We start from the raw sequence: 26,528 nt of genomic DNA, 5'->3' as shown, positions 1-26,528 counted from the left end.
CTTATCATTCACTCACAGTTCCAATATCTGTGATCAACTTTACAGATTATGTTCTAAATTCTAACCACAGAAGGAAGACAGAGTTGATGGCAGCTGGGTCTGTATTATAAATCACCTACATGATGTGCAATCACGTAATCAAATGAAAACCTGCTGAAACACACCGTTAATTATATATCTCAAATTCCCATTTTGACTCAATTCAAGCTCCCAAATTTCCATTTGATCAAAAAACACAGCATGCAGTTAGGACAAAATAAAGCATACCTGGGCTATCTGCAGCATTTCAGGGTTGAGTCTGTTTAAATGAAAGATGAACTCTGCAAAGCCAATCAGGGCTAACTGAATAGTGAACATCTTTCGAAACGTCCAGTAATCCGTGGCGTTGGGGAATGTATGCAGAGCCCACTCCTTGAGCATGCTGCGTGGCACCATGTTACTCTGCACTTCTTTAAGTATATCTCTGAGAACCTATACATGAAAAATATTATTTGAAAGACATCATTTTTAGTGCAATTTTTACAACAGACAATTATGCCAAAAGCAACTACCAAACTCCACTGAACTGCTGTACGCCACTGTAGGAAAACATCCCAAACTTTGACACTTTTAATCCAACAACATTTCCTGATTTCTTTATCAAAATACATGACACTTTGTGAGTCCGTCCCCTGCACAGTTGCCAAATTACCTCTATCTTACAAGACTTAAATTTTAATAAAACCAAATAAGCTGTAAATCTACAGTCAGTCTGAAGTGAGAAAATCCGAGAGTGAAAAGTTATGCACTGATTGAAGTATCTTCAGACCTTTCAAGAAAATCAGAAGTAAACTAAAGAGACATTCAGTCACAATGCAGCACTTCCTTAAGGCAAACTAATGGAACACACTCCACTCTTTCATTTTCTTATCTTCAGTGCGAGGTGGATATGCATTTGTCAGCAATAAAATAAAATCCTCAGCTTACGTTGGAATATTGGTACGTGTTAATAGTAATACTCATCTCCAACCTCAGGCACCAGGATGCTGAACACTACTGAAGGTGAATTTTCCTTTCAGGGCTGCTCACATTTCCCACATAATGTCCTCTCAGTGAAAAATCCCCTTCTGCAGTGAAGGATGTGAACATCACACAGCAATGAACCTTGAAGACAAAGGTTCTGGAGCCTACTTCATTTCTCTGAATTTCAAAGGGTCTGGGATAGAACCTTACATAAAATAAAGCCAGAAAGTCTGCTCAGACTAACATGTTACTGAGCAAAACGCCGACCAAGAGCAGTGACATGGATTCTTTCCATAACTGGTCTGCAACAACAGCTGAAAAGATTACTAACAGCCTCGGTTTGTTCTCATTATCAGGTGATGGTAGTCCACAGGCAGCACAAGGAGACAGCTGGCAGAAGGAAAAGCATGCACACGGATACTGCAGCAATTAGGCAGTTTTTTTTGGAAGGCATTCGACAAACAAAAAAGCATAATGACAAGATGTGAAATTACACTTGGGATCTACAAAGACTGCAACCTAAAACCTGGTTTCTTTGTACACAGCGTGGTTTACTGGAAAAGGTAAATGATTTTATTACAGGAGATAGGGAAACTCTCTGGGTAAAATAATTAGTTTTATATATTATTACAGCAAAATTACCTCAAAAATGTAAAGAGAGAAAATGTATTCATTTTTCTAAGTGAACAGTAAGCAGTAATTTTTCCCTTGATGTAAACATATATGGTTTACCGAAATATTTCATCATTGTAGCATATCCTAGCCTAATTAAATAGAAAAAGAAATGAAGTTAGGATATGTCCTATTGCACCAGAAAGAGTGACAGTCAAACTGACTTCAGTTCCATGGCTGTTAAAGAGTTCCATAACCTGAAGAAAAAAAATCCTCAAAATAGAAGATGTTACATAACACTATCTTTTATTTTCTAACAGAAAAGATTCTCCAAATGATGTCTATGATATACCATGTATTTTCTAACAGCTGCATTTGACGTGGGACTAGCGTTTGTATAAGAATTTGCATTAACCTTGAGATAAAAACTGTAAAGTAACCATATTTATCAGAATTAGATGTCTGATGGAGGTTAGAGAGGCAGAAGTTGCTACTTTCCAAGTACTGTCATTTATTAGGATGAGGTTAATCTCTGTTCCTAGTTGACTCGGGTGGGATGAATCCACCCTCATTTTCAGGATGAACATCAGAAGATGAGGAAATGGCACCACATGCTCTGCTTATGCAGATTAGGAACATGAAATAGGAATGCTTTTCCCATGTTATCAATTTTCATCATTTGCTAAGAGTTATCCAAAAACGCTTGGTAATAATGAATCCTTCAGCTGCTTCCAGCTGCAGTTCCCCAACACAACCTGCAGCAGAACAAATACAGCTTCTTGGAGGCTTTCAAAGGTACTCCAAAACACCAGTGAGGTATAAGAACTCCCAAGAACAATTAAAGTAAAAGCAAAACAAATGCAAACCACTTCCTCAGTGAAACACCTCCATCCTCCATCTAACGGAAGGGAGCTGAACACCTAGCAAAGTGAGGCAAAGTCCTCAAGAAATAATCCTCACTCAGACTCATTCTATGTTCTAATACCTGGTGGCTAGCTTGAGTCCCCCGTGCTTGCACCGTTGCCAGCCTGTCGTAGTACCGAGAAATGGGGTTGTCGTGCTCAATGCCCTTCTTGGCGCAGCGCTGCTTGTAGATCTCCACCAGAGACAGAGATGAGGGATTGTCTTCCACCAGACGCATCTGCGGGGAAACGGCCACAACGCGTGGCACTGCGGGCAGGGGAGGGGGAACAACACACCACAGTCAGTTCCCAGCCCAAGGACTCCGAGAAGAGCACGAGAGTGCAGCCAGCACTTGAAACACTACTGTGGTAATCAGCTGATGGGTATCAAGAGAAAATTGTTATGACTATTCTCATTACTAATTCATGAGCTCAGTTAAAAAGAAAGCAAGGAAGGCAATATATATATATATATATATATATATATATATATATATATATACACATTTTAATTTAACTACGTGGAAGCACCTTCATTATTTTAGGAGGAAAAAAAACCCAAAGGAATGAGCACTCTACCCTTCCTACTTTACCTGCAGAAAGGAGGGCAATGTTTTGCTCTGCTGCATACAGGCGGTGGTGATTACATGGCACATCATTTCAAAAAACATTACTCTGAAGAAAAGTACGGAACTCAGTAACGTGCTTAAAGCAATTCATAAAAACGGGGGGATAAAATCTACACGTAGCTGAGAAATAGAAGTTTAAAGTGACAGTGCTTGAAAATAACAAGGGGAAACTACGTAAATTGTTCAATAGCAAGAAAACTTAAAGTCAGGGAGCTTTTACTTCAGGAGCAGTAAACCTGCAAAAACCCTATTTGCACATGAATGGTGCTTCACAGAGGTATCACTCTTGTGAGCCTTACAGACTTCTCCCAGCACCAGCTGGTGACACCCATGGGACTGTTGCAAAGTGGCCTCCGGTTGCCAGCAGAATGGTCTCTCATCGTTTCCCTCAGAAGCTGTAATAACTAACCTCAGGAATACAGGAAAAAATGGTGTTCAAATGCCTTTAAATTGTTTGATGCAACTTCTTCAATTGTAAAGAAACAAATGCATTCCACAGAAAGAGTGTTAATGAGCTCTTTCTTCTGGCCTGCTTCCATTACCCTCTGGCAGCAGAGAGAAGAATGTTCTTCAGGTTCTTTTAAATAGTATCAAACCACAAAGCACGGAATTATTTCTAAAAGGAGTGCAGTTTAAAAAGAGCAGTTTGAAGGAAAACGTTACTTTCCTAATTGTGTTGTATGAAGGACACGTCAGTGGCTTTTTTCCTTTTCTTTTCGGTCTTACCAATCAAGGTATGACAAGTATCTACTGTATTTCTCACATCTTGGCCTTGGAATGATGTAAAGGTGTCTTCACACACAGATACCATATTCACCCCCTGTTACCACAAAGCCTTTGACTTGTACATTTTAGCCTCATTAAAGCTACATCACAGTTATGCACTCCTAGCTCTGTAACTGCTACTTTGCATCATCTCACCACTGCTTGTGAGAGCAAGTTTGCGTAAAGAGATACAGTGTGCACAGAAGGAAAGATTGATACAGCCAGACTTTGTTAAAATTAGATCTAAGGACTCTGTAGAAAGCCAAGAGCAAAGCAGCAGCACACCTTGGTGTCTTCAGTTCAAAGTTCCCACTACCCATAATGTATTTTCTACTCGCCAGTTAAGGACTATTCAAATTGACTAATGAACAGAACTCATGTATATGAAATTAGTAAGTGATCCCACGACATTCTGAGAAGTATTTTATATTTTTATGTAGTTACTGCATAGCTACAAGCTGGAACTCCTGAATTTCTGGAAAACACGAGTGTTTAATTCTTTGAAGGCATTCCCATTACACGTGAATCACGAGCAGATCAAGTATGTTGCCGAGTGCTTCTCATTTCATCAACAAACTAACTATAAACAACACATGAGAAAGGCAACATGCACACAAGGACAGGATCCCTCTTTCCAGTACCTGTAAAAAACAGATGTCTTTTTGTAGTTTCCTTCCTCTTCTCTAAACAGGGGTTCAAAAGGCGAAGGAGTTGTAAGACACGCTCTTCTCGGCGAGACTCTGTCAGGCAAGCATCGTTCATTACCAGATAGGGGTAAATCTTTCCATTGTGGCCTCGGATATAGAGCCTCCTGGCTGCAGTGTTGTGTTTCTGAACTATCTCCACTCGGGGCATAAACCTACCAGGAGGAAAGAGAGATTAAAGCCCTTGAGCTCATCTCCTCTGATATCAAACGACGATTTATAAACCAGAAAACAAACAAAGGAATAATACAGTGCAACTGTGAAACTATATTATGAACAATTGTTTACAATTTTATTCTCCAGTTAACACAAGGTTTCTATCTGATAGTCAACAATTTCAGGCGTTTCTGTTTCTTTCTACTAGAAAAACAGTTCTTAAGCAAAATTAATCATTAGATGAGATCCTGATCTCTGCTTTGAAGAGTTGTCCCTCTGTGAACCACAACAGTAGAAACACTCTCAAATAACATCAACATTAAACAAACCCAACATAATTGTCAGATAGCAATCGAGCTGTGCTGTGAGGCAATGTGACATCACCAAAGGAGGATAAAGGAGGAACTTGGGCTGTTACAACAAAGCATGTGACTGTATCCATTATTTCAATACATGAAATACATAGTAGCTATTTTCCGCAGCATGGATGGGAGAACATTTCCACTTTCTTCCCCATTTGCAGAAATACAACTACTCCTTCCCCACTAGAGTTTACCTGGCTATCTTGATGTAGTAATGTGTTGGCTTGGGCATCAGGAATTCTCCAGGTATCTCTACTTCGGCAGTTTGAGCTGAAAAATTGCTTAGAAAGCGGCACTTCTCCTCGATGAGGAAAAACTTGGGAAGCTGTTTAGTTTTTGCCTCCAGGATTTTGATCCACTTCTTCAGTTTGGAGATAAGATTATGAAGTTTCATTGAGCCCGGTACGCTGAAGTCAAAGTCTAAAAGAAAAAATGCACGTACATCCTTAGCATTTTGGATTCCATATACTGCATTTAACAACCACACGTTAGAAGTTTGTGCTTGAGATGAGATTTTTTCAGCCACATGCCCTCAAGCAAAATACTTTAAGCAGTCCCCCATTCCACATACACACCTGTGATGAAGAAAACAGGTTTGTAAAGCACCACATTGGCCTTGAATACTACAGCTAAATGGAATGCTACCTCATAAAGTCAGCAGCTGGCACGTGAAAGGGAAGGCACACTGCCACTGAAGGCTGTCACAGGGACACGGCTCCCCACGGAGCCCAAGCACGCAGTGCCACTGGCAGGTTCACACAAACACAGGAGAGATGTGGAAGAGCCAAAGCCTGACTGGTATGGAACCACACAACAGCAACAACACTACAAGAGGTGCAGGAGAACAAGTCACACAGCTCAGCGCTGTGACAAACACATGGAAGACAGCTTCCTTTGAAAGAGAATGTTGCATATTGAATATCTTCTATACAAAACACTTTATTAAAATTCTAACATTATATACAGCATAAACTTATCAGAATCTACTGCTTCCTACTACCAATCCACTACAGCTCCAAGTTACTTGCTATTAATTAGTAAACCATGAGTTCAAGAGTTTCCTGTTTTACAGCCATGAGAACAAAAATACACAGTGGACATTTTGAATACTGTTATTACTGCATTTATATACATTTTTATCTATTTTTACTGTTTTTTTTTTATAATTTTATTTTGTTTTTACTGTATTTTTACTGTTATATACTCTATTTAATTGTCCAGAGAGCAACCAGAGGGACTGACAGAGCATGCCACCATGAACCACAGGAGTAGATCTGATCACTCAGCAGAAGAAGAAAAGTAAGTTTAATAATTTAGAGCCCAGCACTTCAGTTTTCTGCCTGTTTCATTAAAAGCAATTTGTTTATTTAAAATTAGTGGAGCCCTTCTACTTTTAAAAAGAATGGAAGAACCCAAACTGAGGATGCAATGCAGAATCTGTGAGCAGCTCCAGGACAAGAAGTAAAAGTGCCGTTACTGTTATCCTCCTATTGTGAACTGCAAGAAAATTCAGACCTGCTCTCCTCTCTTGGATGCAGAGTGCCAGAACAGATGTGACAAAAGCAAAAGGACATCACGCAAGGAGCCCAACCTAACAGCCTCCCAGTGCAGCAGTGCCTCCTGCAGCACTGAGTCAGGGCAGACCTTCCCAGGGCAGCACACGGGTACTTTTCTGACTGAAATCCCTGCAATACACAGCACCTTCTGGGCCTACACAGAGCTCAGCTTCCAAACACCACTTTGCCAGTTTCAGAACACAGCAAGCAGAAAAAGTAAATAAATAAACAAGCTGGAATTCTCCTGAGAACATACCACCTTAACAAGTGAAACTGCTGTTCAGCACTGCAGTATCACAGTGCTGACAGACTAAATGCAGCCTGTAAGAAGCTAAACCACTCCATGGCACAAAATCCCCAGGAACATGCAGCCCAGCACCCTTTCCACATACCCACAATACAGAAATGCCAACAGTTTTCACTGAGAGCCTTGCAGCCCAAAACAGCGACAACCAGCAGCACAAAACCATTCCACCTGTGTAAGAAAAAAGGCTGTGGTGAAAGATGCAGCTCCTTACATACGGATGACAAACATTAGAAGCATTCAGTAATCCTCCCTTGTCTTTTTCTACCTGGTACGGGCAGTGCCTGTTGCAAAGCACAGAACCACCCTCATTGGAATCCCACGGCTACCCTCTAGTGAGCACTGCGAGCACAGCATGCATGGCAGCAACAGCGCCCAGCCATCCAGCTGCTGGCTCCTCAAAGCAAAGGAAAGTATCCCAAACTGCATCCAGTTTGTGCTAATGTACTTAAATGTACTACCAAAGCAGTAAAAATATGCATCAATATTACAGATTTAAGTTAATAAGAACAAAATAGTAATCAAATAGCATTAATTATGTTAATTAAATGAGTAATAAATAAGACATTTTGTTCAGCATAGGAGTAGGTCCGGTTTGTTAAAATGCCCATGCTAGGATTTTGTAGTTTTGTTTCCCAGCAGCAGGTGGGAAAAGAACAGGAAGTTTAAGTCCTTCACTTGAATTTAAAAAAATAATAAAAATGATAAATTTATATATGTTTTTATATATTTTTATTTTATATATATATTTATATTTTTTATATTTTAGTTAATTAATGCTTTTAGCATCAGCAATAGCTCATTTCTAGGACCTGAGAGGTTCTTATGCCAGAAACATGACAGGATTCTGCTTAAGAAAACCCACAAGCCAAGGGGCGTCATGCAAAGAGCCAGGACAGCCTCCAGGGCCCTGAGATACAAGCTGAACTCTGGAGAGAAGTTCAGTCCCTTGTACGTGCGATGGTGATGAAGATCCGAGCATTGTCCAAAAGCAAGAGCTGTCTATTATTATTCACTATGAAATTACTGTGTGCTTTCTGAAGGGGCCTTTTTAATCTCCTAAGAACTTTAGGACAGCAGCAAAAACAAGAAAAAACTCGGTGACAGTTAGGAAAGGAATAAGTCAGCTCCAGAAAACCAAGACTAGGAAGACCAGACTGAGGTCAAATGAGATGCTAACCCCAGCCTCTTCATTTGCATTTTCTGCAGACTGTCCTAATACCTAAAAATTACAAGAGAAGTAAAGGAAGAGGTGTCTGAGCAGTGCTAGGCTTTCTCAGCAGAAAAGAGGTCGGGGGGAACACCTCAAAGTAATGCTAGCACTTGAAAAGCTAATAGCAGAACGGTTCCATCTCCCTTTGCCCCACACTTCGCAGTGACTGAGGACTTCAAGAAGCTTCCTTCTGATTGCAGCTTCCATTCACAGCAGAGAACTCTGCTAGGTGCCACAACTCCCAATAACACTACCCTGCCTCTTAAGGGACCTTTCAGTTTTCCACCTGTACGCAGCTTGACTGGAGAGAGGGCAGCAGAAAGAAGCAGGGGTCCAACCTCTGAAATCTCATCTGCCCTCGACTGAAGAGTTGAGGCCGTTTCTCTCCTCCCTTTGCTGCTGAGTGCTCTCAAGGGGAACATTTCTCTCTCTATGCCTTTTTTTTCTTTTTTTTTTTTTGTGCTCTTTGATGCCAAAGGTTTGCAGAGAAGGATCAAAGGAACAAAGAACAGATGCTCAAAGAGCTACGAATTCGAAGCTCCAGAAAGAAAAAAAAAAAAAAATCACAGCAAAACTTGGTTTTAAAATGCATAATGCTGGGACAGAAAAAGATGGCCTAGGAGAACTCCAGCAGTCCGGTTGGATGCTGACAACATCTTTCAACTACATGAAACAGTGAGAGAGCCCCTGACAGCTCCTAGCAGGTGAAGGTGCTCTGACAGCACTGGAGAAGAAGATGACACAACCACACAGAGCTGCACGTGCCTGCAACACAGCCACCAACATCCATTCATAACCACAGACATCATTTTTCTCCTAGGCAGCTGCTCAGCATGGATACCTGTGAAATGGAAGGCAACCTCTGCATTATCTGTCCACCATCTAAACACAGGCAGCACTGCGAATCACAAACACAAACCTTGAATCTGCAGTGTGACAAATGGACGCAGCAGGCATGATTTACAGATGGTTTCTCATTACATTAAAACAGCTTTTGGAACATTCTGTGGGGTAATCAGTCGCATTCATTTAGTTATGTACTTTCCATTGTTACTGCAAACCTAATCAAAAACTTACTTTCATGTTCTACATAATGAATTAAATTGTAGAAATGCATAAACATATCGATCTGTTCAGTTTCATCCACTGTCCCATGGTTCATTTATGAAATAAACAAACCAATTTAACAGATAGAATAAAATCAAACCCAGCACAAAGAGAGGTAAGTGTATTAATCCTGCAGACATTCATGTTTAATTATACCTGAAAAATGAAACGTGAAACCTTGGAAAACAAAAACAAAAAAACCCACAGAGTAATTACTTACTATTAAACTCAGGCTTCATAATGAAGTGCTCCACATTCAATCATTCAATCACTGGCAATTGTTCTTATGTTCAGGCCTTTGTTTTTCTGTATGTTGTTCCACATCATTCTTTGTAAAAGTTGTGCTTGGAAAGCACAGCTGAAAACTTTACATGCTATTTACACACAATAAAGATATGCAAACAGCACATAAAAACCAAAAATCCTATTCAATTTTATTTCTTTTTTTTTTTTTTAAATAAAAATGTATCTGAACAGCAATTAAACATTTTTAAGGGTTTTTTGTTGGTTGGTTTGTTTTACAAATGCTCTGAAGGAATCCTTCAGGTTTCGCAGGCATGAGCCAACTGCTGCTCTCAGCCTTCAGCTGTAAAACTCCTGAAACCATAGACCCCCCCACTCATATCTTAAAGGAAGGACATGAAAGCCAAGTACAGAAGACCTAAAGTAACTCAGAAGCACCCTAAGACTGAGCGTGCCAACATGGAGAGCAATGAAAAGCAGCTGGACTCCTACTGCAGTGCAGACATACAAAGCATTACTGAAAAACAAAAACAAGTCTAAACTTGTATTTAACGTATTTCATTTCCCCGTAAGCTTCAGTCAAAGACTCACAAAATGGTTCTGCTTTCACTTCCTTTCCCAGCAGCCTTCATCCATTAAAAATCTAATCATATGGTTCAGGACTTTCATTATCTGCTGTCGTGCAACTGTTGTGCCTCAGAAAGGGCGCCATGCAGTGTATCATGTGCACGGGATATGTAGGTCATGTCTACAACTGAGCTGCTCTCACAAGATTCCCATCCGTTCACCTATTTTCTCAACGTTAGCAGTAAAGTGCTTGGGGAAAAAATAAAAAGAAGAAAAATAACAACAAAAAACCACTGGAAATCTACTTGTCAAACTCTGTAAACTCTCCACAACAGCGTGGACCTCAAACAATTTCATGTTCAAGGAACTTCTCATAACTGAGAATTCTAAAACGAACAATCAGTCAACACAAGATTCACGTCTGCAGAGGCATCAGCTTGATGCAGAAAGGCTGTGATTTTTAAACCACTACAAAGCCAAAACTGAGTTCTAACTTATGCCAGAATCATCTGAGACAGAATCCCAGCAGGGGAAATTGAAAAGCAAATTCAGAAAAATATGAAAGCCCAGGTCTGCATAGGAATCCTATCTGTCCAGTTACAGGCAACTAATAACTTTGAGTTCTTAATTTCTGTCACATACAGCCACGTGGCCTTCACACTTCTCAGCAAATGCATCACTGCACCCTGCTGTACACAGACTTCTCTTGGAATTTTAGATCAACTTCAGATCATCTAACATGTAACACCACCGATAAAGCAAAAAGCTGCTTCTCTCAAGTGCCTTTTTTATTGGAGCTGATTAAAGTTATTGATTCAATTTACCTAACAATGATGTGAGTTTTTGTAATTGTTTTTTTCATAATCTAGTTATCCAAAACACCGGAACAATCTTAGTCATCAGAAGTCAATTGTTTTGAAAGATTCTACACAGTGTTGAGAACTGGGAGTCCTGCAGTGATAATTGCATTACATTCTAGCATTCAACATAAAACAGTCATCATTACTGCCTTCATCTAAAGCAGGCAGTCTGATCCCAATTGCAAAAAAAACTGCAGTGAATTCTAATCTAATTTATCTTTAAACACATACGATTTGACCACAGGTTTAGGTAATAGAAATACAATAATGTCCTCATTCCCTATGTTGCGGTCTGGTTTTCATCCGACAACGTATGGAGCAACAAAGATAATACAAACTACTCCAGGTTGTGCCAAATGGCAGGAAGAATAAAAAGGCAGAATGCTTTCAGAGTTGAGCTTTGTGGGGAAAATCTCCCAGGAGATGAAGATTTTTTTAAAAATTACCTGTTGTGAATTGCCCTTTTAGCTTCTGGAAGACGGGATCCTGAGCTGTCGCCTGCGCTCTCCTGGCTAGCGACTCTGAGGCTGCACTGGAAAACATGGTGGACACATTGGACACGTTCTCAAGTCCTACTCCAAAAGTGCTCACTAACTTCTTGACGAAGTTTAGTGTATGGGGAGTGATTTTGGCATCTGAAACAGCTCCGCTTTTCTCAAAGGCAACTGAATAGCACTTCGCCAAGCCCTGCTGCAGTTGTCTAAGAACCTAAAGACAAAATAATGGTAACAGAAAGTCAGGAAGATCAGGTCTTCTGATGTGGTATAAGGAAACACTGTTAAGCCACTGCCAGGTAGATAGAACTGCGTGTACCGCTTCGAGAGGCAAATAAGAGAAATCAAATAGCAAGTCCATCTGCTCTCTAAATCAAATTTGGACAATAATTACCACCTGTCACAGACTACCAGATCAAGAAGAAAACTGGTATCTGTGAAATTTAGTGTAAGAGCGTCATATTTCAGTTAAAGCAAAGCAACAGCTTAAATCCCAATGCTAGAGGCATTCGTCAATCTTTGGGAAACTCATATATTGCTTCCATAAATAACTAAGCTCTAAAAACTGCAATCAGAGCAGCCAGTTCTAGGAATACATCAGTTTTCTAATCAAAAATGTTTTACTGCTCAGAAGTAATCCTAGAGAAATATTTTGCAGCTAAGTTTTCCCTAGAGGATACATACATATGAAACCGTATAAAGGCCAAATACCTCTTCATGCCAATTCTCCCTGAACCAGACCATCTGATCTACGATGCCTTCCAGAGAAGACAGAAGAGTTGGGTGTAATTCTCGCTGCATGTGCATAATTCGACTGCATCTCCACATTGGTGCCGTGGCTCTGATTGGCCCAGGATCTGAGGCAGAGTGGGACTGATTTCCAACTGAACTTGGCTGTTGTTGCCCAGAATCTGGAAAGAGGAAAAGTAAAATCAATACAAAAATTCAAGACTTTACTCTTTATAAACTTGAAACGCGTCTGCATGAAATGCATGGTTCTGTTTTTTGGATTGCCCACCGAGTTTCTGCAAATCTGTCAGTTAAGAAAGAAAACTGCTTGCAGTGCTGTTCAGCACTACAGACTTCTCAAAGCTAGAGCAATGTGAACCTTCAAAAATCACACAGTGCTGGGTTTTACGCTGCCAAATCAAGCTCTTCAACTAATGGACAATATTTCATACATGAGCAAATTAAGCAGACACCGTACATTTTGGCCTCCTCCCTTTTTTGGTGAGATCTCTTGCTCAACTGCAGGAATAAATACAACTGATGCCAACAACACATATATGCCAATAACATATAACATGTAACACACATATGCCAGTAACACTGCTGTACAGTGTTACCCATTAGTAAAACTTATCTCCCGTGTTCCAACTCCACTGCACGGAGTTCTGGTTTATCACATCATGTCCTGCTACTTCAAACATCATCATCATCATCTCCCAGTGATCAGAAACCTCATGTAACTCACCAGAGCAGTAATTTGTGGCAGAAATGAGAGGAAGATATGTTATCAGCTACCAATAAACGCATAAGTGGTGATGTCAAGAATTTGGCACAAAAATTTCTCTTGCTGGACACGAATGTAGTAAAGTATTATGGCATGTGAAAGTATCATCTTCCTCCTCTGAAGGAGGAACAAAGGAAGCATTTTTACTGCTCTTCCATATCTGAAATGCAAGACTTTTCTACCTAAAATCCAGTAAAGAGTGCATAATTTTGAATAATTACAATTACTCAATAATGAAGTTTAAACTCTTCTTGGTGAGCATGTTATTCAAGACAGATCCATACTTGAAGCTTCTGTGGACTTAATGCCATAGAAAAGAATTTCAATAAAGTTCATTGAAAATCTTTTCCTTGGCCTCGTTGCCGTGTTCCCTGGAGCAGCTATCTTCCCAGGCAAATCAGGGGCAGCTAAGAATAATGACCAGTTCAGGAATTCAAACAATTTCACATATCAGACTCACCGCTTTTGTAGCGCTCTCGCTGTTCTATCTTCAAGGTCAAATAGAGGGTTCTGATAGGGAAGTAGACAGCTTGCGGATAGACTCGTCCCACCTACATGGGGATGTGATGCACACGTTTCTCACTTGAGGAACACTAACTACACATCAGACCAACACACACAGATTCTCTGTGTAAATGAGTGTAATTCAGTAATAATCCGCTCCTTGTTTTAAATAACAGCTTATGGAAAACTAGGAAACTGAAGATCGTTTCAGTAACAGAAAACCAAAGAGGATGAAAAGGTGACTCCCTCCACACACTGTTAAGACATTACCTAATTAGTGCTTCCACATAAATCTGAAAATAGCATAATGCCAGTGTACCTGAGCCAGCTCACCGACCTTACTCATGTACGTAATGGAAGGGAAACAGCCATAATGACACCAGTTAGTCTTTAAATTAGGCCACAATTCCCAGTGAGCCCCATAGTAAGTGATAAGAAAGCCCATTAGAGAGTAACTTTACTCCAGCTAATTGCAGCATTTAATGTAAGGGGATACCAATTTCACCAAAAAAAGATGTTAGCTTCCATAATAAAGCAATAATAAAAAAAAGCTGAAGGAGATATTAACATCCAGCACCCTCCTCTGAAATCTATAAATCTTTTCTATTAAAGGAAAGAAATGATGTGTCTAAGCACTACCCACAATGGAGCACATCTTAAGACATGATCAGAGACTCCTCCAGCCACAACTGCATTAAATCATGGATTTTTCTCCCCTTTCTCCCCTCCAGATGGGCACAGCAAGCCTGACAAGCTTTGCAATGGCACTTCCAGGATCTGTGCATGCTAAAAAGAGAGCTGAAACTAAACCATGAGCAGTTCCATCCCTGAAAACATACCTGACCCTGTTCACGTTAAGCAATAACAAAACAGTATGTAAAAATAATCTCCCTTAGTGTAAAGGCATGCTGTGAGCCAACTTTATGCTGAGACACAGGCAACCTTCTGTTCCGATCCTGTTTTAGAGCAGAGGGCAGTCAAACCTTAAAATTCCAAGGTAAGATTAATCAAAGCTCCTTTGTCTTTTCAGAGGTACAAACCGAGGAAGCCAGCTCCTTCACCTATCTCCTGAACACTGCCCTTACTTCTCCAGTCACTTGACATACTAAATTTTGAGTGTAAATTTACAGCACCTCTGTGAAGATTTCTGAGGGTAACAGTGTTAACTTTTAAATCTAAGTCTAAGAAAAAGAAGCTAAAAAAGTCTGCCCTTTACTCACTACTTACTCAGTAGAGCTAGCAATTTTTTCCCTCTGCTCTTAACACAACAAACATTTAACTATACATTCCTAAATCTGCACTATTCTGTTCACAAAAATGTAATAAGGAGATTTCCAGAGGGAAATCTAAAACATGTTAAGCAAACATGGCATACAATTACACTAGGTTTAGTCTCATTAAGCATCGCTCACTTTGAACTTAAAGTCATTCTGCTTCTAGGGAGAAATTAGCATTTATTAAATTAACAACAGTTGCAAGAAGTAACGCTTTTTAAACTTTCCTAATATGCTTCTAAAAATTGTTATATATCTCATCTTGAAGATAAAGATTACAGACAATAAAGAACTAGTGCTCATCTTCTGTAGCTACCTGGCTGATGAGGTTCAGAAGGAGTTTGCCCTCGGAGCCAACCAAGCATGTTAGCAGCTGTGGAATCCAGGCCAACCACTGGATGGGTGGGACACCAATGCAGTACTTGTCCACTGCGTCTGCCAGTGTGTTCTTATCATCATCAAAACTCAGCAGCCACAGAACCTGAAACAGAGTTTCAAGCAGACAATCTCAGGGTTTGAACAAATTCAACACGTCACTTGGATTATGCAGGGAAAAAACACAGCATCCAGATAATTACTGATATGATACTGAAGTCCATTTATCTATCAAAGCCTACTTGGACACAGGAATGTATATTTATATACCTGGCCAGTGTAGGATTTTCCCCCAGAAATAAGATTAAAAGGATGTAAAAATAAACACATGTATATTTAATGGGTGTGGTGAGGGGGTTGGGGTGGAAACTGACACTGCCTATGAGTGTGATCTTCAGAGACGTTAACCTGAATGTTCCTTCTTCTGTCTAACCCTAACAATACTTTTTTACCAACAAATTTCAATGGAAACATACCAAGCACTGCCTGCTTGTCCTAAGCACTCACAACTAACTGAAGCTGTATTTGTGGACTCGACAACACGACATTTAGCAGGAGAGTACAGCTCTAATAACTGTGTTTGTCTAATGAACTAAACAGAAAAAAAGCAATACAAAAAATTCTGAAAACGAAGCACTAATTTTTTAGAAGTTTGCTGGGGAGAACAAAGATTAACCTAAAGACAGCTGACATCGTACCAGCAGTAACCCACAGTTCCTATCCCTGATGGAGTCAGAAGGGCAATGCCTTCAAGACTAATCCCAGTTAAGTAGCTGGAAGAGATATTTGAATAGAGCTGAAAAAGTGGGGAAAAAGCATTGTGAATTCTATGGCTTTGACATATGGCAAGGTATCTGACTGAACTATACAGCAGAAGGACACAGTAAGTCTTACATTAACTTAACAATCCTTAAGAGTTATGCAAGCAAGGATGTTACTTGTGCCCTTCCCTCCTGCTCCCCACAAAGAAGTTCCACACCCTAACATACATATCCACCTCCTAACGAAGAAAACAATCTATGATGACTTCCATGCAAGGACTGTGCAGCAACCATGCATACAGTTTCAGCCTCAAGTAAAGCTTTTAATCGGCACCTGGTATTTCTCCAGTCACAACAACTTGGGCATATGAATGTTCAAACATCAGAACCTTACCTTTGCTAAATATTTTCTTGATTTGCTCTCGTTCTGATGACGACACGCATGCAGATAGCAAGTAATTGCAGACACACCCAGATGAAGCTGACGTTCTTTCACAAAGATATTCTCCAGGTAATCACCCCACATTGCCCATGCCTTCACTAGGACATCGTGCATCTGTACAGCTGCAGAGAAAGCTTTGTTTGCCTCTTCAGACCTGCATGGTGACAAGAACGAATGTGAGTTTCACGCTAACAAAAAAATCCCTAAATCATGTAACAGCTTTCTGATAGGGTACTTAATTATGTCCATAACACTGAACGGAATTTTCCCACTAAGTTCTCCAGGAAGGGCTTATGATTGCTTTCTCCTAGCTTTCCTTTATTTCAGCAGCTATGAAAGCATGGTTCATAATGGCAACAATTATGCAAATGTTTCAGATCCCCACATACTCCCTGAAAAACTAAAAGTTCCAGTGCACTGCAACTGCAACACAAGCAACAGAATAAGACTCTGGGGAAGAAATGAATAATAAATGATTGCTCAAAAACACCAGAAGTAAGGAGGAGTGAGAAGAAGTAAAATTGAGAAGATAAGGCATGAGATATCTTTTGGTGGACTCCACCTTGCTGAACTTTCTCCCACCCAATCTCCAACTGATGCTACCTGGAACACATCAGCTCTTCACCCCCCAAAGCTGAAAAGTTAAGAAGTCGGGGGAAAAAAAAAAGAAAAAAGAAAAAAAAAAAAGCACAACAAAAGAAATCTAATCATACAATTCTTGGACCCACAGAAACAACAAAGCAAAGTTTGGTAAGTGGGAAGTCCTCTCTGGGTTCCCTCGCGTTTCCATTTCAAGATTTGGCATATTTCACCCCAATATACACACAGCCCTCAAACTTAGGCAGTGTTTCAGGTATAAGGCTAAAGAATGAGAAAACTCACATGTACAACTGAAACAAACTTTTAAAGCATTTCAGGTTTCCTATTTAATAGGAACCTTCTCTCTTTTAGAATAAGCATAGTAAGAAGCAGTACGAAAAGTAAAGTAATGCTTGTCCATATTTTTAATATCAAAATATTGGCTTGAAGTATTACAGTGAATTAAAATGATTAGCTATTGAGACAAACTGATAAGGAAGTAACTTGGTCAGTCAAACACACTCAGTGCAATGTTACACAAACATGCCGCTTTCTTTTAGAAGCTTTCTGCACCTGATGCTGAAGGTTGGAAGCCTTGTAGCAAGGCAGCAGCCTGATAAATGACTTCATATGACTACTTCCCTTTCCTAAAATCAGGACTTCTCAGCAGATCTTCTTTTCTACCTCTCTGCTATCCATCATTCTTGACACCTGAAATGACTTCTTAAAAATGCTCTCTCCCACCTTGCTCAGCAAATGGGCAACACCAGAGGTGACCTCCAGCTTGCAATGTGCTTGGCACTCAGGTCAGCAGCAGTCATGCATTCTCAGCATCAAGACTGCCCATCTGCTCAAGAGTAACCCTCCCAACATCCCAACTCCGTCTGCAGTGCCTGAAAATGCACATTTGGGTTGTTTTGCAAGGTTAAGATGCATGTTTTAAACAGAATCCCTTATCTGTTCCACCCTAAAGAAAGATGCAGGTGCAGCTTTTGCTGTCTTTTAGTTCAACTGCATGAATTTTATTTATTTTAAAGTGGGGTGGAGGAAAGGCAGACTTTCTTCCCTTTACACCTCAACTGAACCTAAGCTCATTTATGACCATAAAAAAGCCCATTGCACTTTCCTTTGAAGTGATTACATTCCACATATTTAAATTTCTCTCTTGTACCCACAGAAGATGCTCATTATTTTCTGACTTTAATTTCTATACGGGGTTGCAGTGTACAACTTAGAAGCTGATGGACTTCATTTTGAAAGTGTCTGCAACGCAGAGGCAAAAGGATGGTTCCATCTATATGCAACATTTAGCAATATGCCATTAAATACCACACACACAGAAAAACACTGAGATCTGAAGGGCTGTTTTTAAGTATCACCCAATAAAATCTGACTGCTGAAATATTTTCTGTTGAATTAGAGAGATCCTCCTCAGCACAGTAAGATGCCTGCCAGCATTACAGTGAAAACACTGGAAAGCTGGTGCTGTGAAAGTAAAGCTTACACTTCAGTGTTACATTTTTGTAAAGCAAGCCATCTCCAGAACACAAAACATCAATCTTTTCAGTCCCATCTTCAGTGAATTTATGTAACATTTTGAACCACACAGCAGATCTTTCTATGGACTCTGAACTATGCCATCACATATTTTCCTTTCCCTTAACACACACATGCAGTGAACAACAAAACAGGGAAAAAAAAGAAATAAAGATGGAGGCTAGCTTTGTTTAGGTAGCTATAATCCTGTAGACAGAACAGGGCTTTATCCTTGGTTGTATATGTGATACTTACACTGAGATTGTAATTGAAGTAGCTTCCTTTTATCAACTATGCTAATGTATTGGTTTGTTAGATTGAGATATCAGTGAGACATCAGTCAGTCTAACTAAAGAGTCATAGAACCAGGAAAAAAATATCTTACGCTGCAAAGCTTTGGATAAAAACATTCTCCCTGCCTCCTCCTTCTGCATATCTCTAAAAACAAACAGACAAACAATAATGGGTGTAATGGATTTGCTTCGAGTAGCTCTCGATATTAACAATCATTCCATCTTCAAACTGAAAAGGAACCACCACGTAAAAATTCTACTTCTGTATACAGTTGTGCCAAATTTTAGGCTGGGATGAACATCGGGAACAACTTTCCTGATCAAATACTGTGCTGAAATACTTCTCTCAGATGTGTGCTAACGCCTCCTCCAGCCAGCATACTTACTTGTTAATCTGTGCCAAGAACATTCCCTTCAGTGCATAGAACTCAGCAGTCATCTCCTTGGTGAAGTACTTCAGATTGGTCGATTCAATAACTTCAAGACCCTGTTAAGTGTAAGTGAAAAAAAGCCTTCTAAGATGGAGGCTTCTATTAAAATGAAAATACCATAAAAAACAGCCAAAACGTCCCCTTGAAATAGCTTGGATTTCTAACATTTTGGTTATTTCCCACTTATTTTTCATTTAAAAATAGTGTAGACTGACAATAACTTTAAGTTTCTGTTGGTCCAAGCAAAACTGATTGATGCAACAGACAACTCTCATCAGGTGATCAGTTATCTTTTCCATCTTTAAGTTTGCCTACCTCATAATTATGCATCAAAGTTTTCTGCCCACAATCACACTTTTGTTCCCTTCTTTTTAACTGATTTTCACTTCAGTATGCCAGCAAACATCACTCATGAGCATGCCACTCAAAAACCCTAACATGCCTTACAATTGCACAGTCCTATCGCAAATAACTGATTTTCGAAGTCCCTTCCATTTATCCACTTTGTAAGACTTCAAAATCCCTATTTCCACTTTGTATTTCTTAGTTTAACTTCTAGAACATTCAAGAGTCAAAGAGGACAATGCTTTTGTTCCTTACAGCGTTACTTAACCCTAGGCAGGGTATAACAGGACAAGGAACTAGATCCTGTCCCGTATACAGGCACTTATTTAAATCCATACATCTGATGGCCTTCATAACCTTCCAAGTTCTAATAACAACATCAGAGGAAAAGCTGCTGTACCTGCATGCATTCGTTTTTGCCCATAACTCCCGCCAGCTGAAGGTAACATTTAACTTGCTGGCGAATCTTCTGGAAGCAGTCCACGATGGGCACAGTTGGAATTGTATGAATACGACTCAGGATATCCAAAGCTACGTTGACCAGCCCTTGTTTTCGAGCTATCTTTCCATACTGGATAATTGCTGATGCAGAAGCATGAACTCCCAGCATCGCGTTATTGGAACTGGGATCATGCTGAGAACTGTTCTCGTATGCAGTTACAATGGCTAGAGACAAAACATGACATGTTGTCACTATAAATGAAACCATACATACAGCAAAAGCTCACACAACAGAACATATGAAATTACGACTCAATGGAAGTCCTGAATGGAAACTAAATAAAAGCAATCTTGTCCAAGCCAACAAAACTACTGCATATCTAAATAAAAAGAATACAAAGAACTTATTTCAAACAATGTGTTGTCTGGAAAATTACATGATGAAGGCATGCTGGACCAGGCAGTTTTACCCTGGTAATGATGCTGTCTCCACATGAAAATGCTGCTCCAGTGGGATAAATCATCTGACACAATAGGTAACCTGTTCCTCCACGTCTTTACAACAGTCTTCATATCATGCAAGCTGTTGTTCCTCCCTAGATTAGTCGGCTGCAGTCCTGCGTTTATTTGGGCTGCTTCTTGAAGTTCAATTATCTGCTGTGCTGCCTAGAAAACAGTAAACAATATAAATCATCCTAAAACATTGTACAGTAAACTGGCCAAGATCCATCTGATCAGTTCACCTTTAACTCGTCAAGTAAAGAAGCAGCTACGCTGCCTGGGGACCTGTCCATTAATTGCACAAACAACCAATAGCTAATACTTATCAAAGGAGAAAAGGAAACGACAACCAAAAACCACATGCTTCAGCTATGAACAGAAATGTTATATCCAACTGCTGATCATCGGAACAGAATTGCTATCACCAGGTACTAGTACTAAGAAACAAACAACCCAGTTGTTTTACAAAGTACACAAAGGTGCCATAAATTTTCTTCCTGAATACTTGCAAAAAGGTCACTGCCTAAATTCGGGCTCCATGCATCTCTGAACCTATCACTGTAAGAGATTCCCCCAGGAACCTCAGCACGGAGAAGTTACTTAGGTTAAAAATGGCTTGGTTTGTTTTTTTTATAGTGACATTGCAATCCTCAGGTTAATGAAAGGAACAAACAAGAGATGGCAGCAGTCTGAATCCTGCTAAAGGCAGCAGACATTCTGCTAAACTTCAACAAGCCCAAGAAAGGCCCACAAACTTTAATGGAATTTAATTATCCGTAGTACAATAAAACCAATGTAGTATTCTCTAAGCTACCTCTTGGCAGATAGCAGTTGTATTCATTGTTAATCAACCAAATAAGATAACTACTTAAAAAAAAAAAGCCATCTAAATTTACCCAGTGAAATCTCTTGAAACAAAATAAATTAAGCAAAGTAATATTTTCCTACAATCATCTCAGTATCAGCTCTCACAACAGCTTAACCTTCATCCTACACCCATTCATCACATAAATTTAATTTTCTCACAGGTATTTAATCACATACTATCTGATATTAAAAAAAAAAAAAGTAATTACTGCAGTGCAAATTCATGGCTGCATTTGTACCTCTGTCACTCACTGCCTAATTTATCATTTCTTCATGAGGGACGTCCCCACATTAGCTGATTCTAAACGCTTGTTTTAATTGATATCTGAAAGCATTTAAATTATTTAGCAATCCTAGTCCTTTCATGCTACAAATGCCACACATCCAGAGGAGAAAAACTGGAAATATCAGAGAAAACTTATGAGGAAGTTCTGTGAGCATCAACCCATGAAGAAATGCATCCCCTGACACCAAATCTCAGATCACACTGCACTCCGATATTCCAGAATTCCCCCCTTGCAGACAAAAGGGGAACTGCAGTGAGCACTGACCTGCCTCAGCTGCCCAGCGACCAGAACGCCTCAAGAGGAGTGCAGCCCTTCCAACCATGGCAGACCGCTGGCACAGCACACACTGCGTGTGAAGGTGAGCCCAAACCCCACCTCCAACCCCCAGGTGCTGCTGCACAGCACAGGACATTCACTTTCAAGAAGCTTCTGGAAGCATTTCGAGGCCGAATCGCATTTTTTTAAGATGAGTTTGGACACCTGCTTCCATTCAGTTTCGCCTGGCAATGACATCTACTCTCAAAAGTCCGCCTCTTGCGGTTCTGAATTACTTACATAATTAAATCCAAGGCAAGCTAAAGGTGTTGACATTTCACACATTTTAAAGGGAAGCAGAAGTCCATTTTTGTAACAGAGAAATGTGTGAAAGTTGTGAAGGACACAAGCCATACATTCTTCACACATTACACGTGTTATTTCATCTCGTATAATAAATAAGCTGCATCATCTGTGTGATCAAAGTTGTGCCAGCTGCTTCACAAAACACTCCTGCAAGTCTCAAGATCTTCCAAGCTTTTCCTGCCAGGATGAGAACCAAGTCGTTTCTCCTGACTTTCTGAGTGGATTCTCAGTAACACCTATGTTAAGAAGCAGGATTAAACACACAGAATTTGAACATCTGTAGTAAACTACATTGCCAATTTGCCTGAAGAGGTAAGATTGAAAGCAAAAATTAACATCTATCTGGTGCACAGTGTCTGCAAACCAATTTACACGTAAATGCTGGGAAAAGTACATTATTTGTCTTGTAACATTTAATAATTAGGTCTAAAATATGGTAAAAACAAGCACTAAGGACCTGTTCAGCAAGGATGAAAGAAAAGACATCTTCTGCTTCCCTTATTCCAATCATACTTCCTCAGAGAAACAGAACATAGCACATCCCTCTTATGAGAGAAAAACGTTTTTTAGGACTCAGAAGTAGCCAACCAGCTCTGCCTTCCCATAGAAATGGATGACAGAGCTAAGAAAAAAGTAAAAAATGGCACACACAAAAAACGTTAGCTTTGCCCATCCTCTCTGTACAAACTGAGTTACTCAACTGGAAAGTTACTCATCCTTTCTACGTCGAGGATTCCAGTACGCACACAAGGCTTTCTTTGAACATCAGTGCTGGAGAAGATCCAGTGCAACACAGCGCAGTCATTTTATAGACTACTATGAAGTTCAAGTTACAAATTTCTATTCTAAATAATCCTGAAAGCAGCTAGTAGAGATGAGCCAGTACAGTGCTCTGCGTGCTTTTTGTGTTGCTGTTCAGTTTCATTACAGTTTCCTTTCAAAGTTCTTGTAACTCAGAACTAACAGACTGCCTCTCGTTTATTCTGAGCAGCTCACAGCTTCACTGTCAGAACGCCGCCCTGACTTCATGATTAAGCTCCTCTCAACCCTTCACGCTTGCTTTGCCCATTTTTCTTGCCCAGAAAGCATACAGATCTCTTTCAGATCCCAAAGTAAGGCCACAGGGCTCCAACCTCTTCTGATGTAAGCGATCTGTTCCTTCTCAATTCAGCAAAATGCCCCTGACAAAGGTTACTGCTGTCTCAAGTCTTCCAGCTGACTTACTCTCACAAGTGCTCTGTAACATATTGGAATTAAAATGAGCCAATTAGTTGGAAGCAGTAACCTTTTCAATCAGCACAGCTAAATTTGGAAGGTATGCACCCACACGCAGACAAGGGGAATTACTGGAATATGGTCTCCCACTCAGACCAAAGACATTTTCTTTCCTGCAGCTGGCATCAGATGGGAGGCAGGGAGCAGTGACCCCAAAGCCCTCCCATCTGTGAAGCAAGACATTAAGAATTCTTTTTACAACTCACTGCAAAGATTTTAAGGCAATACCAATCAGAGCCTGCCAAATGACCTAGCCAGGCATTCCATAAAGCTGAAGACCAATGCTTGAAGCTCTGCAATACACATTAGTTCATCTGGTACAATCCACACTCTCTTCCTCTCCATGTCTAATCAGAAGTATCACGTAGTTCAGAGATGAGACTCCTTCCTAATGCCGTCCCCTGCTGCTTTACTTTGGAAGATACTTCAACAATCCCACAAGTATTATAATAAAGCACTATACCTACTCCAAATGGAACACAGTTTAGAAGCCATTAAACGGTCAAGCACTCCAAGTGCTGCAGTGCCCATAAAGAAGGCTGAGTCATTTGTCAGTTTTTAAATAGACACATCAATACACCACAAACGGAACCCATTCAGGAGAACCATAAACTTCCCAAGTAATCCCCCTCAATATATACACATTCTGCAATCTTAACAAAGATAACTAGGAGAAGCCAATCAGTATTAGACAGCAAAATATTTTATACCCGCAGTTGCCACCTGAAGCCTGCTATCAGCACATAACCGATAACACAAGCTTTCTGTTCTTACCTGGAGGAGGGGAGTGTGAACATGGGACACCACATGAGGAAGCCTTCTCCACTCCCGAATGGCCAGGCTGCTCGCCATCTCCACCAGGCGCTCAATGAAGTTCAGCTGCTGCTCCTCAGGGTGGCAGATTGCTAAGTATCCTCTGTACATGTTCACTTTCCAAGCCATTTCTTTTGGACAACTCAACTCCACCTGGTCAGGAAACGGAAGAAGGTCTGGCAAAGATTACTCATGCTTAAACACAGACTTTTCTGATGCATTTTCTAAAGGCTTCTTGAACACTCGGGTTCCTTATTTTGTTTAGAAAACTGCCTAATTTCTACAAATCTCAGACTAAATTACCACAATTTGTCGTAAGAGGGGCTCAGGCTCTACCAGTCATTGGTGAGGGTAGGCTAGTAAAGAAATTGCCAGCTCAGCACAAGAGCAGAGGTGCTGCACACAACCTGCTCAGGGCATGCTGCTGGGCAGCCGAGGTGCAGCTGAGACAGCTGGGAAGCTGACAGCAGTCCTGCAAGAGGAGCACGAAGCTCTCTGCCAACCAGTTCATCCTGCAAGAAAATGAGTGCTTCTCAGCAGAGTCTACTGCCTCCGAAATGCTTCAGGGGCTCCAGAACAAGAACATTAGCTTCTCACTTAGAAGCATACCATCGCTATCTAACAGCATATTATGCCAGCATTACAATTCCCAACTATCTGCTAAGTTTATCAGAATAAACAGCTGATTTTTCTTTTTAAATCATCTACACACTGCCTTCCCATCACATCAAAACCATTTCTAAATTCAGGTGCACAGTCAGGTGGCAGTACTAAAATGATTAAAATAATTTTAAACCATTTTCTTAAAAATCTCAGACCAGCAAAAAAAAACAGCAACTAAAAATGGCAAAGCACTTGAATTGCCTCGCAAGGAAAATCCTGATTTTACAGAAATCCCTCCACATTACCTTCCTGTTGATGCACTGCACCTTAACCATTACAACTGTTATTTCTGCTTATCCCCAATTGGCTTTTACGCCTGAGACTGCAAAGAGAAACTGCCAGGTACCAACCTTACACAGTGAAAATCATCTCTTTTTTATTACGTTATCTACTGGATCATTAAACACAACGGCAATGTGAGCACATGGAAATGAGTCTTGGGTCCTATCAAAGGCCACATGGTATTTTAATAGCTCAGCTTAAATAGGCAGATTATTTAAAGCGTTTCACTAAGATTTATGAAAGCTGATACATATTTGCCATCTTTTCTGACCCTCTTCTGACCCAAGGATCACTGCAGAGATTCACATAATAGTACATTTAACATCAGTTTTTCAAAGTCGAGTTGTAAAGAACGGCCACAGAATACCATCAGAATTGGAGCAGTGAGTATAGCAGCAAATCAACGACTCTTCACATCCTAATATTTATACAAACGTGTCCTGATGCATCTTTTAAGGAAATCCAAGTGAAGCCACAGAGGCTCCATTTACGGCTTCAGCAGCACCTCCTCCAGAGTCAATCAGTGAAGATCCCATTACTGAAAATACCTCGTTTGCTATAACTGCCACTACAGCACATCAGCAGCTACTTGTGCTTGTCACTTCCTCTCAAATCCATTTCCAAAACCAGACCCTGTCAGACGTCATCTATTTCATCCTGGTCGAACTCAGGCTTCAAGATACACTGTACAATAGAGTTCTTATTTTAGGCTTCAAAGGTTTTTCAAATAACAGTTCCTATAATTACTCGGTAGAGTTGCATACTTACACCTAAAATAGCAATTTTTTAAAAGGAGCAAAAGAAGTTAATTAAAATGCAAATATCACCCATTAGATCATTTCTGCAGCTGCAGTACAACTTGCTACTTATGCATTTGGCTCCATGTGAACTGATAAATGCTAAAATGCATCCTAAGAGGCAACTGCTTCATTCCAACCATCACTACTGCAAGCGTGGGAAAATTCAATTTCAAACGCTGTAATGGTTGGACACCCTTAATTTAGGCTCCAAAAAAAAGCACTGCCTTAAATTAATTAAACAGCTTTTCCAGTTTTCACTGTTTAGTCTTTAAAGCAAAACAGACTGACTGCACGTACCTATATAACCAGCACTGCAAAGGAATAAATATACCATTAAAAAAATGTAACTGGAATTTTCAGTTTCATTTAGAAGAAAGGAAAGGGAAAAGCACAATTGGGTATATCTATCATGGGAGAATAAGTTGTCACAATGAATTTAATGCAGAATT

At 40.1% G+C, this 26,528-nt stretch overlaps 1 protein-coding gene across 4 annotated transcripts in view; it reads right to left on the bottom strand.

Annotated features, from left to right (window-relative positions):
* LOC122176031 (transformation/transcription domain associated protein) overlaps window positions 1–26,528 on the bottom strand; it is a 74,065-nt gene that overhangs the window by 3,161 nt on the left and 44,376 nt on the right. For 2 of the 4 annotated variants that reach the window (XM_042864204.1, XM_042864205.1), the window contains exons 57-69: window positions 24,296–24,487; window positions 20,408–20,636; window positions 19,930–20,195; window positions 19,140–19,240; window positions 16,298–16,499; window positions 15,084–15,248; window positions 13,450–13,540; window positions 12,188–12,387; window positions 11,429–11,690; window positions 5,327–5,552; window positions 4,552–4,769; window positions 2,600–2,784; window positions 268–471 (exon numbers count right to left, since the gene is read on the bottom strand). In XM_042864204.1, coding sequence (XP_042720138.1) covers window positions 268–471; window positions 2,600–2,784; window positions 4,552–4,769; window positions 5,327–5,552; window positions 11,429–11,690; window positions 12,188–12,387; window positions 13,450–13,540; window positions 15,084–15,248; window positions 16,298–16,499; window positions 19,140–19,240; window positions 19,930–20,195; window positions 20,408–20,636; window positions 24,296–24,487 — 2,541 coding nt within the window. The remainder of the gene's footprint in view (window positions 1–267; window positions 472–2,599; window positions 2,785–4,551; window positions 4,770–5,326; window positions 5,553–11,428; window positions 11,691–12,187; window positions 12,388–13,449; window positions 13,541–15,083; window positions 15,249–16,297; window positions 16,500–19,139; window positions 19,241–19,929; window positions 20,196–20,407; window positions 20,637–24,295; window positions 24,488–26,528) is intronic. The other 2 variants (XM_042864206.1, XM_042864207.1) reach the window with 1 other exon arrangement.

This window comes from Lagopus leucura, unplaced genomic scaffold (assembly GCF_019238085.1).
Source record: "Lagopus leucura isolate 7727_CA_CO unplaced genomic scaffold, USGS_WTPT01 Super-Scaffold_760, whole genome shotgun sequence".
In the NCBI taxonomy this organism is placed as follows: domain Eukaryota; kingdom Metazoa; phylum Chordata; class Aves; order Galliformes; family Phasianidae; genus Lagopus; species Lagopus leucura.
This window is presented reverse-complemented; position numbering and strand designations above follow the sequence as displayed.